This window comes from Achroia grisella, unplaced genomic scaffold, assembly GCF_030625045.1.
Source record: "Achroia grisella isolate CSIRO2021 unplaced genomic scaffold, CSIRO_AGI_Agris_v1 utg980, whole genome shotgun sequence".
Classification (NCBI taxonomy): domain Eukaryota; kingdom Metazoa; phylum Arthropoda; class Insecta; order Lepidoptera; family Pyralidae; genus Achroia; species Achroia grisella.
In genome coordinates this window covers 1,005,614-1,025,568 of record NW_026713079.1, presented here as the reverse complement: position 1 = coordinate 1,025,568, position 19,955 = coordinate 1,005,614, and the positions used below count along the sequence as shown (strand labels likewise).

At 33.7% G+C, this 19,955-nt stretch overlaps 1 protein-coding gene across 1 annotated transcript; it reads right to left on the bottom strand.

The window, feature by feature from the left end:
- Nucleotides 1–389: 389 nt before the first annotated feature.
- Nucleotides 390–18,363, bottom strand: LOC131854393 (cationic amino acid transporter 2-like; the record flags this gene model as incomplete). Its single annotated transcript, XM_059205508.1, has 5 exons — nt 18,075–18,363; nt 7,434–7,682; nt 5,935–6,063; nt 917–1,072; nt 390–494 (listed from the first exon to the last, which is right to left on the bottom strand). Coding segments are annotated over exons 1-5 (742 nt in total), but the record flags the coding sequence as incomplete, so codon positions are not given.
- Between the last annotated feature and the right edge of the window lie 1,592 nt (nt 18,364–19,955).

Here is a 19,955-nt window from a genome sequence, read left to right as displayed (position 1 = left end):
CAACGACCGAAAAAAATGCCCGTGAAATGAAAAGATGGCGACTGCGGTTTGTTTGTCAGTGTCATTAGAATTTAACTAAATACTCCATAATCCGAATTTTGCGGACATATGTTGTCGACTCGAAATCAATATTTATTTATGTTTTGTTATTCACATACGGTCTTATTACAAAAAATCTGTTAAAACTCGGACGAAACGTGGTCTAAATGGTCGAGGTTTAAACCATTCCTAAAGTTAATACTTGGACGTACCTCTTGGCGGAATTATTAATATAGATTTGCGTTCATAACGCACGTGTGTTTTATGAGCTCCTTTATACATCTAGAACCAGTAAAATTAGATTATTTTACGGGCAAGTGTGTTGGTAATGTATATAAACGACCACTTACCTTTAAACGATCCCGATATGATGACAAACAACACTACACACAGATTCACGCCCGTACAGAAATTGTTGAATTTCGACGACTCTTTCACGCCAAATGCGAGGGCCACTGAAAATATACAATTATGAAATGTATACAATTTTTTCCCCTGGACAATTCACACAGCTCCATCTAGTCTATAGTCAATCTAGTCATCGAGTTAGCTGAGTTTGTGTTATGGGACAGCTGATATACATGGATTTTTTGTAAATATATCTATACATCTATACATATAAAGAAAATTTGAGTGTCTGTCTGTCGGTCTGTTTGTTGCGGCTAATCTCTGAAACAGCTGAACGGTTATTGACGGGACTTTTTTTTTGGCAGGTAGCTGATGTAATAAGGAGTAACTTAGGCTACTTTTATTTTAGAAATAGAAAGTTATATTCCACGCGGACGAAGTCGCGTGTACAGCTAGTACATAATATACATAGTAAACATATTTTTTGTTCACACACTTCGACGTTTATAATATTAGTACAATGGCTTACCAGAGAATACCATGATGACGGCGAAGGCAAACAAATCGGGGTAGCTGGCCAAGTGCGGCGAGTCCATAGGCATCGCCGCTTGTAGGTACGACGAGATCGCCTTATTGAACAACGAGTCCAGATATTCACTGAGTGCCTTCACTACCGACGCAGCACCTTGAGTATAAATAAATAATCATTACATACTATAAAACAAAGTCGCTGTCGCTGTCTGTCCCTATGTATGCTTAAATCTTTAAAATTACGCAACGGATTTTGAAGCAAACAAAAAGTAACAATAGTCCCAATCGTCCTCTATAGTCCGAATTTTTTTACATAAGAGTACCTTGTAATCCGACAAATTATAGATCCAATGATGATTCTTTATATTATATACATATACAGTGGACACCCGGTTATCCGACAAACGTTTTGCAGGGCAGTGTCGGACCATCGTATTTGTCGGATTATAGTGCTGCTTAAGGGTCCTCTGCTTATAGTCCGGAATTTACAAAAGATTATCTTGTAATCCGACAAATTACAGATCCAGTGATAAGATTCTATGTTATATATGTATGTATGTATATGCACTCTGAAGTATATTGTCAAAGTAATATTCAATAACAAATAATATACAATGTGGGATTACAGGGGGGCCGGATTACCGCGGGTCCACTGTATATATTTAGCAGTACATTTAGCAGTGCTGGCTGCCAAAAAACTTGGTGTGGATATTAATGAGGGAGATGTGGTAAGTGCAAATCGTTTTGGCCAATACTATTATAGTAATCATAAAACATCGAGCTCTGCAGATGAGGCGAACGCCAGAGCACGGCCGCGCTCCTTAGTGGTGCGCTTAACGCGCCGACAGCTGCGGGAGGAGCTGCTGCATGCGGCTCGCGTGCGACGTGGACTGGATACAAGTGGCCTTGATCTCTCGAGTGCCCCATGCAAGTTTTATATTAATGAACGGCTCACTCGTGAAAACAAGCAGTTATTTTATAAAGTTAGAGAGGCATGTAAACAATACAACTGGAAATTTTCGTGGACACGAAATGGAAAGCTTTTCGCACGGCAACATGTGGGAGGTCCGGCCATAAGATTTCGTACTACCTTAGACCTCGATAGGGTTTTTAATAATGATCATGTTGGTTGTGTTTGAAATTACTATTACAATGTTATTTCTAATTTTCTTATTTTTTGTTTTGTTCAGAGTTAATGTATTGTTTTTGTTTTCTTACTTTTATTATACTGTATGTGTACATATTTTCATGTTAATATATTATGTTAATGAGTATGTAGTTGTGTTATTGCTTAAATCCGTTGTTGTATTCAGCGGGGTCACCATTATGTGGAATATTTTATATGAGAACTCAGTATATATTATTAATTCGTTAGATACATATACTTTCTTGTATATAATTTCTATATATTTATATAAGGTACTTAAAGAAATTTTGTTTTTGCTTATGATAAATACAAATACAGTAATATATTACTTTGTGTATATTGGCACAAACAAATACATATATACTATACATTTGAATATATATTATATACACAGACTGATTTGTAATTATAGTGATATGTTTTGTATTTTTACACAACTCACAAAGATACGTTATAGCACACTACAATATACAATAGTAGTCAAGTCTATATCAGTTTATACCTACAGACACATAACTCTTTTAACATTATTTTTGCTAAACAATAAAAATTTGTTAGTGTTATATTCCTATATAATGAAATTTCAAATTAAAAGGGAAAATTTTTCTATCGGCCTCTTAAACCCATGTTCCCTTGGTACAAAACATGATGAATTTCTTTCTGCAATGTCACGTCATAACGTGGATATTATGGCCATTAATGAAACATGGCTCAGAGCGGGAGAGGAAGAACGCGCTCCTACAGTCCCAGGCTATCAGCTACATCACATTCCTCGACCCGCACATGTCCGTTCACGGGGTGGTGGAGTCGGCTTTTATACACGTCGTGGTCTGAATATTCGTCAATTGACACAGTGTTCATATTAATTCAAAAAAAATTGCTATCGGTACTGCATATCGTCCACCCTGGTTAGATGTTGATACATTTTTAGATGCACTCACAGATTCGTTGGCTACCTTGGGATGTTTTGAACATGTTATATTGTTAGGTGACTTTAATATTAACCTGTTAGCCACTCAAGATCGTCAAACTGATAAACTATTAAAATTTATAAAGTACATGGATTTAATCCAACATATAAAAGAACCGACGCATTTCACAGAAAATAGTTCTACATTGATTGATATAATTTGTTCAAACATCCAACTAAAAGAATCTTCTGTGGATTATATTCACAATCTTAGTAGCCATGCTTTTGTTAAATGTACTTTCAATATTAAAAAAGACAAGTTAAAATCTAATTATGTACAATATAGACCCATTAAAAATATAAATTTAGAAGAATTTAATGTTGCTGTTAATTTAATTAATTGGGAATCATATTTAAGTAACGACATAAATGATACAGTGGAAAAATTCAATAATCAAGTTATACAATTATTTGATTACTTTGCGCCCAAAAAAATTATTTATGTTAAGGAGAATAATTACCCTTGGATTACACATACTATCAAGGAAATGATGATTTTGCGCGATAAAGCCTATAGGAAATACCATAAAACGAAAAGCACAGTGCATAAAAAATATTACAAAGAACTAAAAGTAATTGTTGAACGAGCTCTACGTAATGAGAAACGTGCATATTTTAAACAAAATATTAATAACAATCTTAAGAACCCTAAAAAGCTATGGAAAACCCTAAAAAAAACGGTTGCTAACTTTAATAAAAAACAATTAGATATTCCATCTCATATAAATGATCCGAATCTAATAAATAAACATTTTCTTGATTTGCCAGGAGAAGAACACGCCAATTTATCTAATTTATTATATTATTCTTCTAATAAATATAACTCTTCAAATTTTAAATTCAAAACAGTTGATCAAAACACTGTAATAAACATTATCAAATTACTCAAAACTAATGCTACTGGGAGTGATAATATTTCATTGGATATGATTTTGTTAACACTACCACGCACACTTTATTTTATTACCACAATAGTTAATTTATCTATTGAAACTTGTACCTTTCCTGATGCATGGAAGACCGCGTTGATTAAGCCTATACCCAAGATTACAAACCCTCTTGATGTAAACGACTTAAGACCGATTAATATCTTAGCTTGCTTATCGAAAATAGTAGAAAAAGCGATATGCTTACAAATAAGAGACTATTTGGAAGCTAACCACATATTACCTGCATTACAGTCCGGATTCAGGAAGGGTCGTAGCACTACAACAGCTCTTGTACATGTGGTGGATGATATATTGACAGGGCAAGATAAGGGTATGGGTTCTATTTTAACTTTGTTGGATTTTTCCCGTGCTTTTGATACAATAAATATTTCCTTATTATTAGCAAAGTTATCATTTTACGGCTTTGATAGCAAAGCTGTAAAATGGATTTCAAGTTATCTAAGTGACAGGTTTCAAGTGATAGAGCTGCGTAGTGTAGTAGGTTTACCAGTAACATCATCGGCTTCCCCCGTGAGAAGAGGGGTTCCTCAGGGGTCAATTTTAGGACCTATATTATTTATATTATACTCCGCCGACATAATTAATTGTATTAAACATTGCAGTTATCACTTATACGCAGACGATCTGCAGTTATACATTACATTTAAACCTACAGAAACACATTCAGCTACGTATAAGTTAAATAAAGATCTGAATAGAATAATTGAATGGGCGAAACTCAATAATCTTACATTAAATCCAGCTAAATCAAAATTTATGTTGCTAGGCAGTAAAAATCAAATTAAGCAGATCACGTCTTATAAGCCCACAGTATCGATAGGAGGGATTCCTCTACAACAAACGAATGAAGCTCGTAATCTAGGTGTAATTTTCGATGGAACCCTTCGTTTTGAAAATCATATATTGCAGACAGTGCGTAATTGTTTTTATAGATTAAAAGTGCTATATCGTGTACGTAACTTTGTTTGTGAAGATCTGCGTAAGACACTCTGTGATTCTTTGATATTATCCAAATTCAATTACGCTGATGCTGTTTATGGACAATGTACATTGGTCCGTACTAAAAACCTGATACAGAGAGTACAGAATGCTTGTGCTAGGTTTTGTTTTTCCATACCATTTCGAGGACATGTTACTCCATTTATAAATCAAACTAATTGGTTAAAAATGGATAGACGGAACAAGCTACACTTCGCTACGTTGTTATTTGGAATAATTAAACATCAAAAGCCTTCTTACTTATTTGATAAACTTCGATTTTCTAATCGTAATTTTGGTCAAACTTGTTCTCGATTAATATATCCCCAATTTAACACCACAGCATTTCGTGGTAGTTTTAAATACTCTGCCACTAAGTGCTGGAATAATCTGCCTCCTCCTATCCTTAATTCAGTGACAGTTAGTTCTTTCAAACATAAATTATTCACTCACCTCTTTAAAGAACAAAAATCATTGTAGCAGGGAACACATATAATATAATAAGCATCTAAAACATGTACCAACTACACCATTTATGTACGTTATATATTTAAATATTATTAATAAATTTTATTATAATAAATATCTCATTACATAGCAATATACCTACTTAAATAATATACAGAATATACTAAATACATACATTAATTAAAATTGCATTTATCTTTACATACATTTTCATACCTATTTATAAAATGGTCTTAATTTTAACGTTTTATTTTCTTTAGTAATCTTTACGTACGCTCTCTCGTGTGTGGTGGCCCCACTGAAAATCAGCACTGTGGTATATATATACTGCAGTATAAATGCTGAGTGGGAGTCACATTCAGCGTTACTAGTATGTTTTAGCTTTTAGCTTTTAAATTGTATAGTATATAAGATAGATAGCATCTAAGAATACTGTAATGCTGAATAAATGTCTTTATTATTATTATTATTATTATATATAATATATTTTTTAGATAACTTACCTATAATATATTCTAATATCAAATTCCATCCAATTAGAAACGCTATAAATTCCCCCACGCAGACATAACTGTACACGTATGCTGAGCCGGCTTTTGGCACCCTGGCACCGAATTCAGCGTAACATAGACCTGGAACAATGTATGCTCATTTATTCAGTATTAATTATTCAATAGTACTGTATCATATTACTCCGTCATACTCGTGAACGGGTGCTGTTTGTGGGGCCTGGTCTGTTTGAGTTGCGAGCACTGATTAGACTATGCACATTTGTACAGTATTAGTCGAAAAGATACTAAATCACTAGCATTGTATCATATTACTCCGTCATACTCGTGAACGGGTGCTGCTTGTGGGGACTGGTCTGTTTGAGTTGCGAGCACTGATTAGACTATGCACATTTGTACAGTATTAGTCGAAAATATACTAAACCACTAGCATTGTATCATATTACTCCGTCATACTCGTGAACGGGTGCTGCTTGTGGGGACTGGTCAGTTTGAGTTGCGAACACTGATTAGACTATGCACATTTGTACAGTATTAGTCGAAAATATACTAAACCACTAGCATTGTATCATATTACTCCGTCATACTCGTGAACGGGTGCTGCTTGTGGGGACTGGTCTGTTTGAGTTGCGAGCACTGATTAGACTATGCACATTTGTACAGTATTAGTCGATAAGATACTAAACCACTAGCATTGTATCATATTACTCCGTCATATTCGTGAATGGGTGCTGCTTGTGGGGACTGGTCTGTTTGAGTTGCGAGTACTGATTAGACTATTTGCTTTTGGAATAGCATATGCTGGTGGACACTATTCTCCCAAGTTTGAATTTAATAATTCTTCTTCTTCTTCTTTTCTTCTATGGCAATCGGTCGTTATTTTTACGTCATTTATGCCAGCGTCAATCTGTATTATTGTAAATATGTATAATATTAATTTGAAAAGAATACAAGCTGAGTTTCTTGTCAGTTCTCATCTCGAAATTATTCCGAACCTATGGTGGATTTGACATATCATAAAAGTCTGTAATAGACCTACATGAAATAGAAATAGAAATAATTTTTATTCAAATAAACTCATTACAAGCACTTTTGAATAGACATATTTTGATTCTGCCACTCATTTGGAATGCAGATTCATCACAAGAAACTTGTGTGTTGCTATTTTGAATAGATGTTTTTTTTATATTATGTAAATAATTACTGTATAACAAGAGGCATACGATAATCAACACAGAAATCGCTACGGACTCATTATTAGTGTAATCAGATAATATTGTCAGTGCTCCGGATTTTAAGTTTTTCTAAACGAATTCTTCAATTTAATAGTAAGCTTTTTTGCAAAGGATGTTTATTTGACATTTAAATCTATTTTCAGGCAGAGATATAACAAACTCTTGTATTTTGTTGTAAAACCTTACGCAATTGCAAAAACGAATTACTAACTTTAGTAAAACGATATGAATTTGAAATAAATAATCATCATTCCTCACCAGCGAACACGCTGGCGACCGCCGCCAGCAGGAAAGACAGTATGACAGCGGGCCCGGCGTAGTTCTTCGCCACATCCCCCGCTAATACGTACACCCCCACGCCGAGGGTGCTGCCGACCCCCAGAGCCGTGAGGTCCAAAGCCGAGAGCACCCTGGCGAGACGAGCGGCGCCCTCTTCCGCGGCTTTGCGACGAGACAGCACGCTGTAGGTGACCCGCGCCGCATGTGACACCCCTGCTTTTAGACCTCCTGAAAAAATAATTGTTATAAGTATTTAGACATATTTATTTTTTTTATCTATCGCTCATTCGGAAATCTATATCATCAAAAGCCACTTGGATATTTCTCTTTTAAATCATTGTTGTAATTTTACATTTCTGCATTTAAAAAAATACTAATATATACCTATATGTTATTCTGATGTATAAGTTATACATCAGAATAACATAGTTAAAGAAACTAATAATTAAGGGGGTCTTCCTATGTGACGGCCTGTTTTTTAGGGATATTTTAGGATTTTTTTTCTACGACCAGTAAATATTTAGAGCTTCAAGTTTTTTATCATTTATTAACACATATTTGGACAGTATAAATATAAAATTTCAGCTAAAAATATTCAGTCAAACTAGAGTTACAGCGCTCTGAACACCCCCGCCTCGAAAAAAAGAGCTCCCACTTCCTCCACGATTCCGGCTGATCGGCTTATCTGAAAAAAAAAAAACGGCGTTTTAATTTGTAGGCTTAAAAGCACGGAATGACCTATAATCAAATGAATATAAAAAAAATTGGATTTTTGATAGACATTTGAAATAAAAGTTGCAAATTAGGCGTTTTTTTTTTTTTTTTTTTTTTTTGCTATAAAAAAATCGAAGTTTTGAAAATTTTCGATTGATAATAGTTCATTCCATGCGTTTACATATATTGAGTGTGCCCTGTAAATTTCAAGTAATTCGGTCCAGCCGTTTCTGAGATACAATGGAGGAAAGTTTGAAAAACACAGGTTTGAGAAAAACGCGTTTAAAGTTTCAAGTCCGTTAAAAACTATTAAAATATCAACTTACTCTCAATCGGCGATGCCTGGTCCATAGAGTATTCCTTCCTCTTCCTCGTGAAACTCTTTTAAAGCAGATTGTTCAGCTCTTGAGTCAATCCTGGCTTGTTTAACGACATCACTTACGCGCCGCTCAGAGCGTAAGATTCGCTTTTCATCCCGTTTCTCAACATACGCTTGGGCTTCACGACCAACAGGGCATCCCATAATCGACATAACTTTTAAAATACCTTGAAAACCTTCATTAAAGATAATAACTGCTAAGTAGCTAGCAATTTCAACAACTTTGGGACCAGAATGAAGATGTTTAGGAGCGAAAGTCCAAATCAAAGAATTCAAAGATTCGTTATTGTTTTGTGTCTCTGCTCCTAAACAACGAATTAATAATTCGTCTTTCGATAAATCTTCGAAAACCGGTTTGATAGCTTCTTGGACTTGCGGAATTAGAGGTGGTTTATCGTGATGAAATTGGTACAGTTCATTATTAGCTTCAGCCTTACGCCATTTACACCAACTGTCTTCGCCTTCTGGACAAAATTGATGCTGAGGGTTTTCATCAGAAGAACATTTGTGATAGTACGTTGCCCAAACTTCCTTTCTCATATCTTCAAGCGAATCTGGATGGCGTCGAATTGCTAATCCGTAGAATTTTGTAATTTCTTGGATAACTTTATCAGTAAGTTTACCTGCTCCTTTTCCTCCTATTCCTTTATTGGTTTTATCCTTTTTAACAGCCCGAAGTCGTGTTCCCATCCTCTTTTCTACGTGACGGTACACAATAGGCCCGGTCTCTAACTGCCAACTCACCGCTCCGAACCGCTCTTTCTTTTACCTGCTGTATCTTTAAAACGACTTCGAATTTTCTAAAATCGCTTTACTACCGTATTCTAGACATGTTAAGGGAGCAATTTATGAAAAAAAAAAAAATCGATTTTTTCAACCCATTACATAGGAAGACCCCCTTAAACTGTAAAGTTTCATCAAAATCCGTTCCGTAGTTTTTGCGTGAAAGAGTAACAAAAATCCATCCATAGTCACAAATTTTCGCGTTTATAATATTAATAAGATAATATAATATACCCTGCAAAGTTTTTTTGGTATCAGCCAGATTCGAACAAACGACCTTTAGTGTCGAAGTCGTCTAGTTAAACCAATAAGCCATGACTCTGGAAATTGGTTTAAAAATAACTTTAGAGCTGTGCAAGTGATATTTAAAATGAATACAAATCGACTATTAATTAGCGATCTGACCTTGTATAATACCTAACATATACTCCGACAAAATAATATAGCAATTCATATTTATTGAGATTGTTATCTAAAAGAATGTTTCTTATTAAGACGAATGTTACTTTCTTTAGACGCCTCGGTGGTCTAGCGGTGTAGAACACCGCCTTATCACTGATGGTCGCGGGTTCGATTCCTCGCACGGTGCAATCATTTGTATTCATGAGTATGATTGTTTATATCGGTTTGAGTGTTTTCTATGTACAATATCTATGTATTTACAAAAATATATCTATGTTTATGTATCAGTTATCTAGTACCCATAACACAAGCTTTAGCTAGCTTAACTTGGGTCTAGATGGCGCTGTGTGAATTGTCCTGAGATTATTATTATATTATATATTATTATATTAAGAATTAGACTGTACTGTATATCTTAACGTTTTAAAACGACGGTTTAGCGGTTTTGAAAACCGCTTTACTTCCGATGGTCGCGGGTTCGATTCCTCCAAAGGCACAAACATTTGTATTCATTAGTACGATTATTTATACCGATCTGGGTGATTATTATGTGTATATTTGTATTTATAAAAGATAATAAATTTAAATATTTCTATCAGCTCTCTAGTACCCTTAACACAAGCTCTGCAATGTCTAGACGTTAGATCAATTAGCCAATCGTGGTGAATTCACCGGTATTGAGTAATTGAGTAGGATGGTTTCTAAGAGGGGACCACGTGGAGGTCAACCTGACATAATGCAATGCTAACATGGGGAAAGGGATTGTTACTACTGTGAACTGATTACTCAATCACTAGCAATTTATTAGCATTCCTTCATCATCATCATCATCAGCCCACTGCAGTCCACTGCTGGACATAGGCCTTTCCCAAGGCACGCTACTGGGCCCGATCTTCAGCCCTTCTCTTCCAGTTTTTACCCGCAACCCTACGTATGTCGTCGCTCCACCTAGCTGCAGGGCGTCCTACACTACGTTTGACAATTCCATAATCATCCATAAAAAAACGCTAACAATGGAGCTTCCAGTTCCTATTACCAACAATTCCCTACCTCTCAGAAAGCAGTTCTGCAAGCCATAAAATTCTCTTTCTCTTGTAAATTTTAATAATAGGAAGAGTAATAGCATTATAAAATACTATCTACTCGCCCCGGCGTCGCTCGGGTGTACATGTATTATATATACATATATATAAACCTTCCTCTTGAATCACCCTATCTACTAAAAAAACGAAAATCACCCTAAGTGATTTTTTATTACAAAATCAACATTTAAAAAAAATATTACTATACTCGTGCAAAACCTGGGCAGGTAACTAGTTTAAAATATGGAATCTATATGCCTACCTCTCTGAAAGGAACATGAGAATCATCCTTAAGTGATTTTTTATTACAAAATCGACATGTAAAAAATATATTTAATTTATGACGACCTCGATGGTCTGGGGGTCAAGCACACCGCTTTACGACCGATGGTCGCGGGTTCGATTCCTCGCACGTCACAAACATTTGTATTCATGAGTATGATTGTTTGTATCGGTCTGGGTGTTTTCTATGTATTTACAAAAAAAATATCTCTATATGTATTAGTTATCTAGCCTAGTACCCATAACACAAGCTCTAGCTAGCTTAACTTGGGTCTAGATGGCTCTGTCTGAATTGTCCTGAGATTATTATTATATTACTATACTCGTGCAAAACCTGGGCAGGTAACTAGTTTAGAATATGGAATCTATATGCCTACCTCTCTGAAAGGAACATGCGCATCACACTTAAGTGATTTTTATTACAAAATCGACATTTTATAAAAATATTACTATACTCATGCAAAACCTGGGCAGGTAACTAGTTTAGAATATGGAATCTATATGCCTACCTCTCTGAAAGGAACATGAGAATCACCTTAAGTGATTTAAATTACAAAATCGACATTTAAAAAATATATTACTATACTCATGCAAAACCTGGGCAGGTAACTAGTTTAGAATATGGAATCTATATGCCTACCTCTCTGAAAGGAACATGAGAATCACCCTTAAATGATTTTTATTACAAAATCGACATTTAAAAAATATATTACTATACTCATGCAAAACCTGGGCAGATAACTAGTTTAGAATATGTAATCTATATGCCTACCTCTCTGAAAGGAACATGAGAATCACCGTTAAGTGATTTTTATTACAAAATCGACATGTAAAAAATATATTACTATACTCATGCAAAACCTGGGCAGGTAACTAGTTTAGAATATAGATTCTGCAGTCACGACATTGCTGATTATTGTGGTACGCAGCAAAATGACTATACAGCATCTAGGTCGCATTGGTCATTTTGTTGAATCGACAGAATATCTTCAGAATACAGTGTACATATGTTATGACGTATATAAAATAAATTCGAGGTCAAAACCTTATTACATGATACACTTTTGCTGTTCAAATCTAGCCGACAACAAAAATCATATGTGCAAATTCATATTTCAATTAATAGAAGAAAAACATATGTAACAAAAATGCAATAGAATACGCTGGTCGACACTACATTCTCCACAATTGAAGAATAAGATCTGAGTTTCTTGTCAGTTCTTCTCATCTCGAAATCATTCCGATTTGACGGTAGATTTGACATATCATAAGAGTCTATAATAGACCTTTATGTATAAAGATATTTTGATTTAATATTATAATGTAATACAGCCATAACGAAGCCTCTGACTATCCCCTCTGGGTAAACAGTCGTGAAATATATTATTAATATAGTTTTTCGGGTTACAACACGAATAATATTATGGTAAACAAGCTGACTCCGCTACTGTTTTGCCATAGAAATTGATTTTTTTTTTATCTCAGTACAATTCACACAGCGCCATCTAGTCCTAAGTTAAGCTACCTAAAGCTTGTGTTATGGGTACTAGATAACTGATACAAGTACATAGATATTTTTTTTTCGTAAATACATACATATTATACATGGAAAACACCCAGACCGATACAAACAATCATACTCATGAATACAAATGTTTGTGCCGTGCGAGGAATCGAACCCGCGACCATCGGACGTAAAGCGGTGTGCTAGACCGCTATACCACCGAGGGCGTCAGTTAGAAATTACTATTAAAAAATAGGCGTTGATGTTAGAAGTGTGAAAATTTGGACATATGTTGAGTATTTTTATGGCACATAATAAAAATAAAACTAAAAATAAATGGCCAATAGAAATGTTAGGGGTAGACAACCCTTATCACTTACGGGTATGAAAGATAGACAGCAGCCGATTCTCAGACCTGAATCGGTCAATCAGCAGCCGCAGGAGTGTCTAACATTGTGACACGAGTATTTTATATAAAAGATAAAGATATTATTTACCTTTCTCTTTATATTAATAATGTGTACTATACGCGAAATATTAAAAATAAGTATATTATTAATAGTAATAGGACTAATATTTAATACTACGGAAATTGTATAAACTTCCGTAGAAAAATTAGTCTTATAATTTTGTATGTATGTCTGCCTATCGCTCATGTCATTAAACGTCTTCAAAATGGCACTAAATTAATTAAAACATAATTTATTGCAAAAATTAACACTAATTTAAAAAAAGTGTCATCTTATATATAAAATTCCCGTGTCACAGTTTTCGTTCACATCCTCCGAAACGGCATGACCGATTCTCATGAAATTTTGTGAGCGTATTGAGTAGGTCTGAGAATCGGCCAACATCTATTTTTCATCCCCCTAAATGTTAGGGGTAGTCCACCCCTAAATTTTTTATTTTATTTTAAGGCAAAACGTTTGCCGGGACAGCTTGTAGATATATAAATTACAGTCACTATTGATAATCCTAATATATTTAAACTTGGTTAATAAACGCACCGACCACAGTGGTATAGATGTTTATCAAACCGTCTTGCCACCGATAGTCGCGGGTTTCGTCTACTAGCACGATACAAACAATTGAATATGATTGTTTGTAATTTAAAATCGTGTTTTAAATGTATATTATAGGATGTACCTATTTCCAAAAAAAACATTATCTATGCATTCATAACAGTTGTCCAGAACCAATAACACAAGCTCTGCATAGCTTGGAACTAGATGGCGCTGTGTGAATTGTCCTAAGATATTAATAATAATAAATAACCCTGGACAATTAACACAGCGCCATCTAGTCCCACGGTACACAGAGCTTGTATTTTGATAATAGACCACTGATATAAATACATAGATATTTTTTCGTAAATACATACATAATATAAATAGAAAACACCCAGACCGACACAAACAATCGTACTCATGAATACAAATGTTTGCACTGTGCGAGAAATCGAACCCGCGACCTACACAAGTAAAACAGTGTGCTTAACCGCTAGACCACCGAGGCCGTCAAACCTTTATATTATAAAGAGTACATATATGTGATAACATCCTTTTAAAATATACAGTGAAAATGTAAATGAAACGATAAACATATCCCATAAAAATATATAGTATAAAAAAATCCTTTAAAACAGGTTAAAGAACATATTCTCTACTACAAAACTACGTACAATTGGAAATTGCCATGAAAATCAATTAGTTGCAATGATAACATTGTTTATTCATATCAAATGAACCATACACATGTTGTATGGAAAATTTATGAGTATACCTGAATACTCACACTGTGACGTATCAAATTAATAGTAATTATATATCAAACATATTTACAAACTAGCTGTTCTCGCGACGTGAAATTTAACTTTATTTTTCAATTATTTTTTTGTTCTTGCGACTTCGTCCACGTGGAATTTAACTTAATTTTACTAAATTTTTTTTTTTTTAACTTAAAGTAGCCTAAGTTACTCCTTATTACATCAGCTACCTGCCAATAAAAGTCCCGTCAAAATCGGTCCAGCCATTTCAGAGATTAGCCGGAACAAACAGACAGACTGACAAAAATTGTAAAAAATGTTATTTTGATGTACCGTATTTATATTCATATGCATGTAGTAAAGAACGGTTATTTCAATATTACAAACAGACACTCCAATTTCATTTATACGTATAAATGTATAGATTACATAACATAAAAAAAGTAATTACATAAAAACTATTACGTACGTATAATGGACAGCATTACGAAATGTCACCGTCTACAGAACACAGACCGTAATGAGATGCGTCTGGTGGTAACCAACCGACAATTACACCAATTGGGTGCCCGGACAGCACTTGATTGAATATTGAAAGATGGCAGCCATGTCGTAAAATATGTATCAGCAAAAAATATAGCTAACGTTCACGCAATCAGCGCTCCGTGCCATTTGACTGTTTAAACACATCCATAGAAATAAATAGAATTGTACTGTCCGTTTGTAATTTCAAATTAACATCTACTCCCTAAAATATCTATATATAAATAAATGTATGTGTCCCTTTGAAATCAAATAGCTAATCACGGATAGCATATGAAAATACATATAGTACTTATATCAAAAAGTAATGTCTGTTAGTTCATGATAATCTCTGAAACAGACAAGTTTGAAAATTAAATTTTGTAATGAAAGACCGAAAGAAATGGCTAAACCGGTTTTCATGGGACCTATTTTTTAATAGATATATTAATTTATATGGCGAAAAAATTATTGCTGGGTCAGCTAGTATATAGTAAATATAGGTCTCTATTCTAATATTATAAAGCTGATGTGTTTTCGCTGAACACACTAATCTCAAAACCAACAAATTAAAAAATCTTTTAGTGTCAGATTACCTATTTATTCATGAAAGGAAAGAAATAACATCACTCTATAACCAATAGAAACGAAGCCTTATTGATAAATGTAGCAAAAACAGGAAAATATATAAAATTGATTCGTTTGTTTAAACACACTAGTGACTGGAAAATGCCCGTCCAATTAAAATAAAATTTTTGCATTTCGTAACACTGTAATTAAGGAATGTTTTAAGCATTCTAGTCTCTTACTAGTCCTCAACTGAAATAGCTCGGCGAAATGGACAGTAGGAATAGTAAAAAAACGTAAATGTTCAAGTGACAGATGTTGGAAATGAATAAATTATTTTGACTTGGACTTTGATTTAGTCATTTCTTAGTTCAATAATCACAATAATGTAACTGTTAAATATTTATAATGTAATCATACTCTATTACTCAATATCATGAATCTGTCAATGTCAGTAACTGTTTTTTTTTCTGTTCCCTGTAGGTATATTCGCAATCAGTAAGTGTACTATAATCAGATTGGTTGGTAAATGTATGTAATAGGTAATAATGTAATAGTCATTTACAAACATATGTCGAAATGCTGGAACAATTTACCACCCCCAATTCAAAATATTATTCAGTTTCATCTTTTAAATATAATTTAAAAAAATATTTACTTCAAGTTCAATAATCCTAAATGTGGCAGATAAATGTGATAGTCATATATACATATATATTGAATAAATATGTTACTTGTATTATATTAAAGCTAAATTATTCTACACAATTAAGTCTTTCAATCAACACTTTTACAAAATTTTATACTTATATATTTTTCTTCCATTGATTACACATACTTATAATTCATCCATTTAACTCACTCTTCATTTTATATATTTAAATTCACCACGAATGCTATTTTCTTTTTTTCAAGTGGCTCCACTGAAAATCAGCGCTGTAGTGATACACTGCGGCACCAGCTCAGTGGAGGAGAGTGAGCTTTCAGCTCATAGCGAATTATTCGTTTTTTTTTTGTTTTCTTTACTCTGTACGATGATGCTGAATAAATGATTATTATTATTAACTTGTCTTAAATATGTCAAACATCTCTCTCTCTCTCTCTCTCTGTTAAATGTACTTGAAATGTATCCCACGTTTTTTGTATTCTCCTTAATTTGTATATTTAATTTCTGTTATAAAAGTAATAAAACAGTTGAATACAAGTTTTTATTATCCATTGGCAATGCTCTGCCCAATATTAACCAACCTGACTTCATGCTTATCCTAACATCTCCACTGCCAGAGTAAACACAGCAGTAATAATAATAATCTCAAGACAATTCACACAGCGCCATCTAGATCCAACTTAAGCTAGCTGAAGCTTTTGTTATGGTAAAAAAAATAGATATTTTTTTTTGTAAATACATACATAATATACATAGAAAACACCCAGACCGATACAAACAATCATACTCATGAATACAAATGTTTGTGCCATGCCAGGAATCGAACTCGCGACCATAGGTCATAAAGCGGTATCCTAGACCGCTAGACCACTGAGGTCGTCAAATGGTAATGTATACTATAGAAGATATATTATTCTATATTCACTAATTCCAAAAATTCTGTGCATCGTTATATCAACATAAAATAAGGGTTGTAATTTATTTTTATATTAGTTTAATTCAAGCTGACAGTCAACCTGATAGTAAGGGGTAATCATTACCGAAACATATAAGAAGCTCCAAAGACAACAGTTTACCATGTGACATTTGAGGACTGAGTGTCAGTATGTGAAATTATAGGATAGAGTCCTTTAATTCTACAGCCTTATCGGTTTAACCGAAATCGGCCAGGATTGCTTAAAAGAGAGCAGAGGGCTTAAGAAAGCAGTTTGACTGAAATAGATAGACAGAGATATGCATACAGCTACAGACAGTACTTTATCAGACCTGCTCTCCGAAAAAACAGCTGCTCACAAGGTCCTGGAAAGTATGGTAATGACAACACAAAAAACATAAAACATTGTAATAGTGAGGTCGCTCCATGGAGCCTATGAAGACACCAGGTTTCTGAACTTCTGGAAGGAGTTTGGCTAGCTACTTCAATAGTCTTGGTATTACATGCATAACAGCCCTATATGAGAGGCTAAATGCAGTTAATAGAATCCAACATACAATATGATATACACACAGACAAGTTTTTAAAGTGTTGTATTTTATTTATTTTAGTTATTTTAGAAAGATTAATGGTGTAATTCTACATGTTATTAATCATTGTATAATTATCACATGCCAAAAAATTCCAGCAAATAAATATTTTAATAACAAAGTTGTGAATACAGTTTAAGTACTATAAAATAAGGGAAAATCTAAAGATAATATTAATATACCTTCACGACTATTATACCATATGGGGTATTTAGAAGCATTTCCTACTGTCAATGCTGTGGTGAAAGTAACACTTGATATGTCCACATTATGCTGGATAATTTTGATTCCAAATAGCAGGAGACGAGCATACCGCCGTCACTCAAATTCAGGGTCGAAATTAGTATCCAATTAAGGAAGCGCCGTTTTAAGATGATTTCAATGGGATTGGTTTTCTTTCAATAATAACCTTATAATTTTAAATCTTACCTTCTTCGAAAGCCTGTTTCACGGTGTACGCTTGGCCTCCATTTTGCCGCCCATTTCCATACACAATATTCCCATTTTCACCAGAATCTCCAGGATACGGCATGATATGTAATCAGACACTGCCGCACTTAACCTAAACTATAAATCTATGAAAGTAAAGTGGCCACTTAATTTCAAATAGGAGAACTGACTCATATGAACTACTCTCTGTGATAATATTACAAAATTAACTCAAATAAGTTATATTACAGAGAAAGTAAAATAGTTCAAATAAACTTGAAATTGAGTAAAGTAGATTGCGTCAGATTCAAACCAATTTTTTTATACCCAGGGTTGCCAGATACTATAGTGTTCATATTACTAAACAAAGATGTATGTAGCAAGAAATTTAATAATTTTTAATAACAATAGTTGATAAGTATAATATGATTAATAACTACAGAAGTAAATAAAAAAACCGTAATTTTTTGTATCATATGTATTGTTATAATTATAGTATCCTCTGGTTAATGTACAGAAAAGTTTGGCCGATTCAAATTATTTTAAACTCAGGAAAACACATATTGTTTAGGTAGTAGAGATACCTGAATAATAAAAAATATATATTTTTTAACCTTACAAAAGGTAAAATATAAGAAACGAATAAGATTATAATGACGCCATCTTTAATATATTCGATAAAATGTAAAATTATGTATATTAATATAATTTTACATTTTATCGACTTTAACAATCAGACTGTAAGATTTGTGCTTGGCACTTTTGGCGAACATGAACTGTGCAATAATGTGCACAATAGTGCACATAAAGTTAGCAAGATATTTTGTTTATTACAAAATTTAAGCGCGTTTTACTGCAAATAAAAGATGTTGCAAATCAGTTGCTACGAGCAGCATTGATGTTAATTATATATGAATAGAGTCGTTTTATAAGTCTTATTTTAAGGTGCTGGAACGGACAGAATATATTTGTATTCAAACTTTATTCTTTTTCACCGACCTTACACTACATACATAGTACATATATAAGTAGGTACCTGAAATAGTTTTTTCATTGAAACCATACGTATGTATGGTTTGTAAAATACTTTACAATGTAACCGATCTCTAATTACCAATAGATACTAACAATCCCCAGGAAGAACCTATTTACACAAATAAGATAATATTATATACTATTAATATGTAGTATAATTCATTATATAAGTATAATAAATTTTATTGCTTGTCTGTGTACCTTTTCATCAAACGATTAAAAAAAACCTTAGGTTTTCAATTTCATTCATCGACATTCATACAAGAAAACACGAATTATATATTATGTTGTTTATTTAAAAATAACCTTATCATTATAAAACAAACAAATATGCAATGGCAACATCGAAAATTAGAAAACTTATCTTTTAGTGTACATTTTATGAATGGACAATATTTGCGACTTGCGCACATTTTAAATCTACAATTTATTAAAATATACAAACGACACTATTGTTATTGTTAGATTTTTTTACAGTTGTATAGATAAAGTTCCTCTTCTATTGCGGAATTCGTTGTTTAAATTGGCCGGGGCGCCGGCATTGGACATAGCTTGAAGTAGCATATCATGACGGAATCTAGACAATAAATAACATGTAAATATAAAAAGACTTGTGGACTTTTGTGTGATATTTTTATGGATGATAATGGTTACGCAGGAGGTCGGGTCATTACAGTAGTCTATCTTGGCAAATGATAATTTACCATAATGGTTTCCAGGGTGAACCGTGTAGAGGTCAACCTGACATGGTGCATCGCTAGCAATGGATTATTAGTCCATATTTGATGGCGTTGTCGGTGGTCTAGCGGTTTAACACACAGGTTTACTTCCGATGTTCGTCGGTTG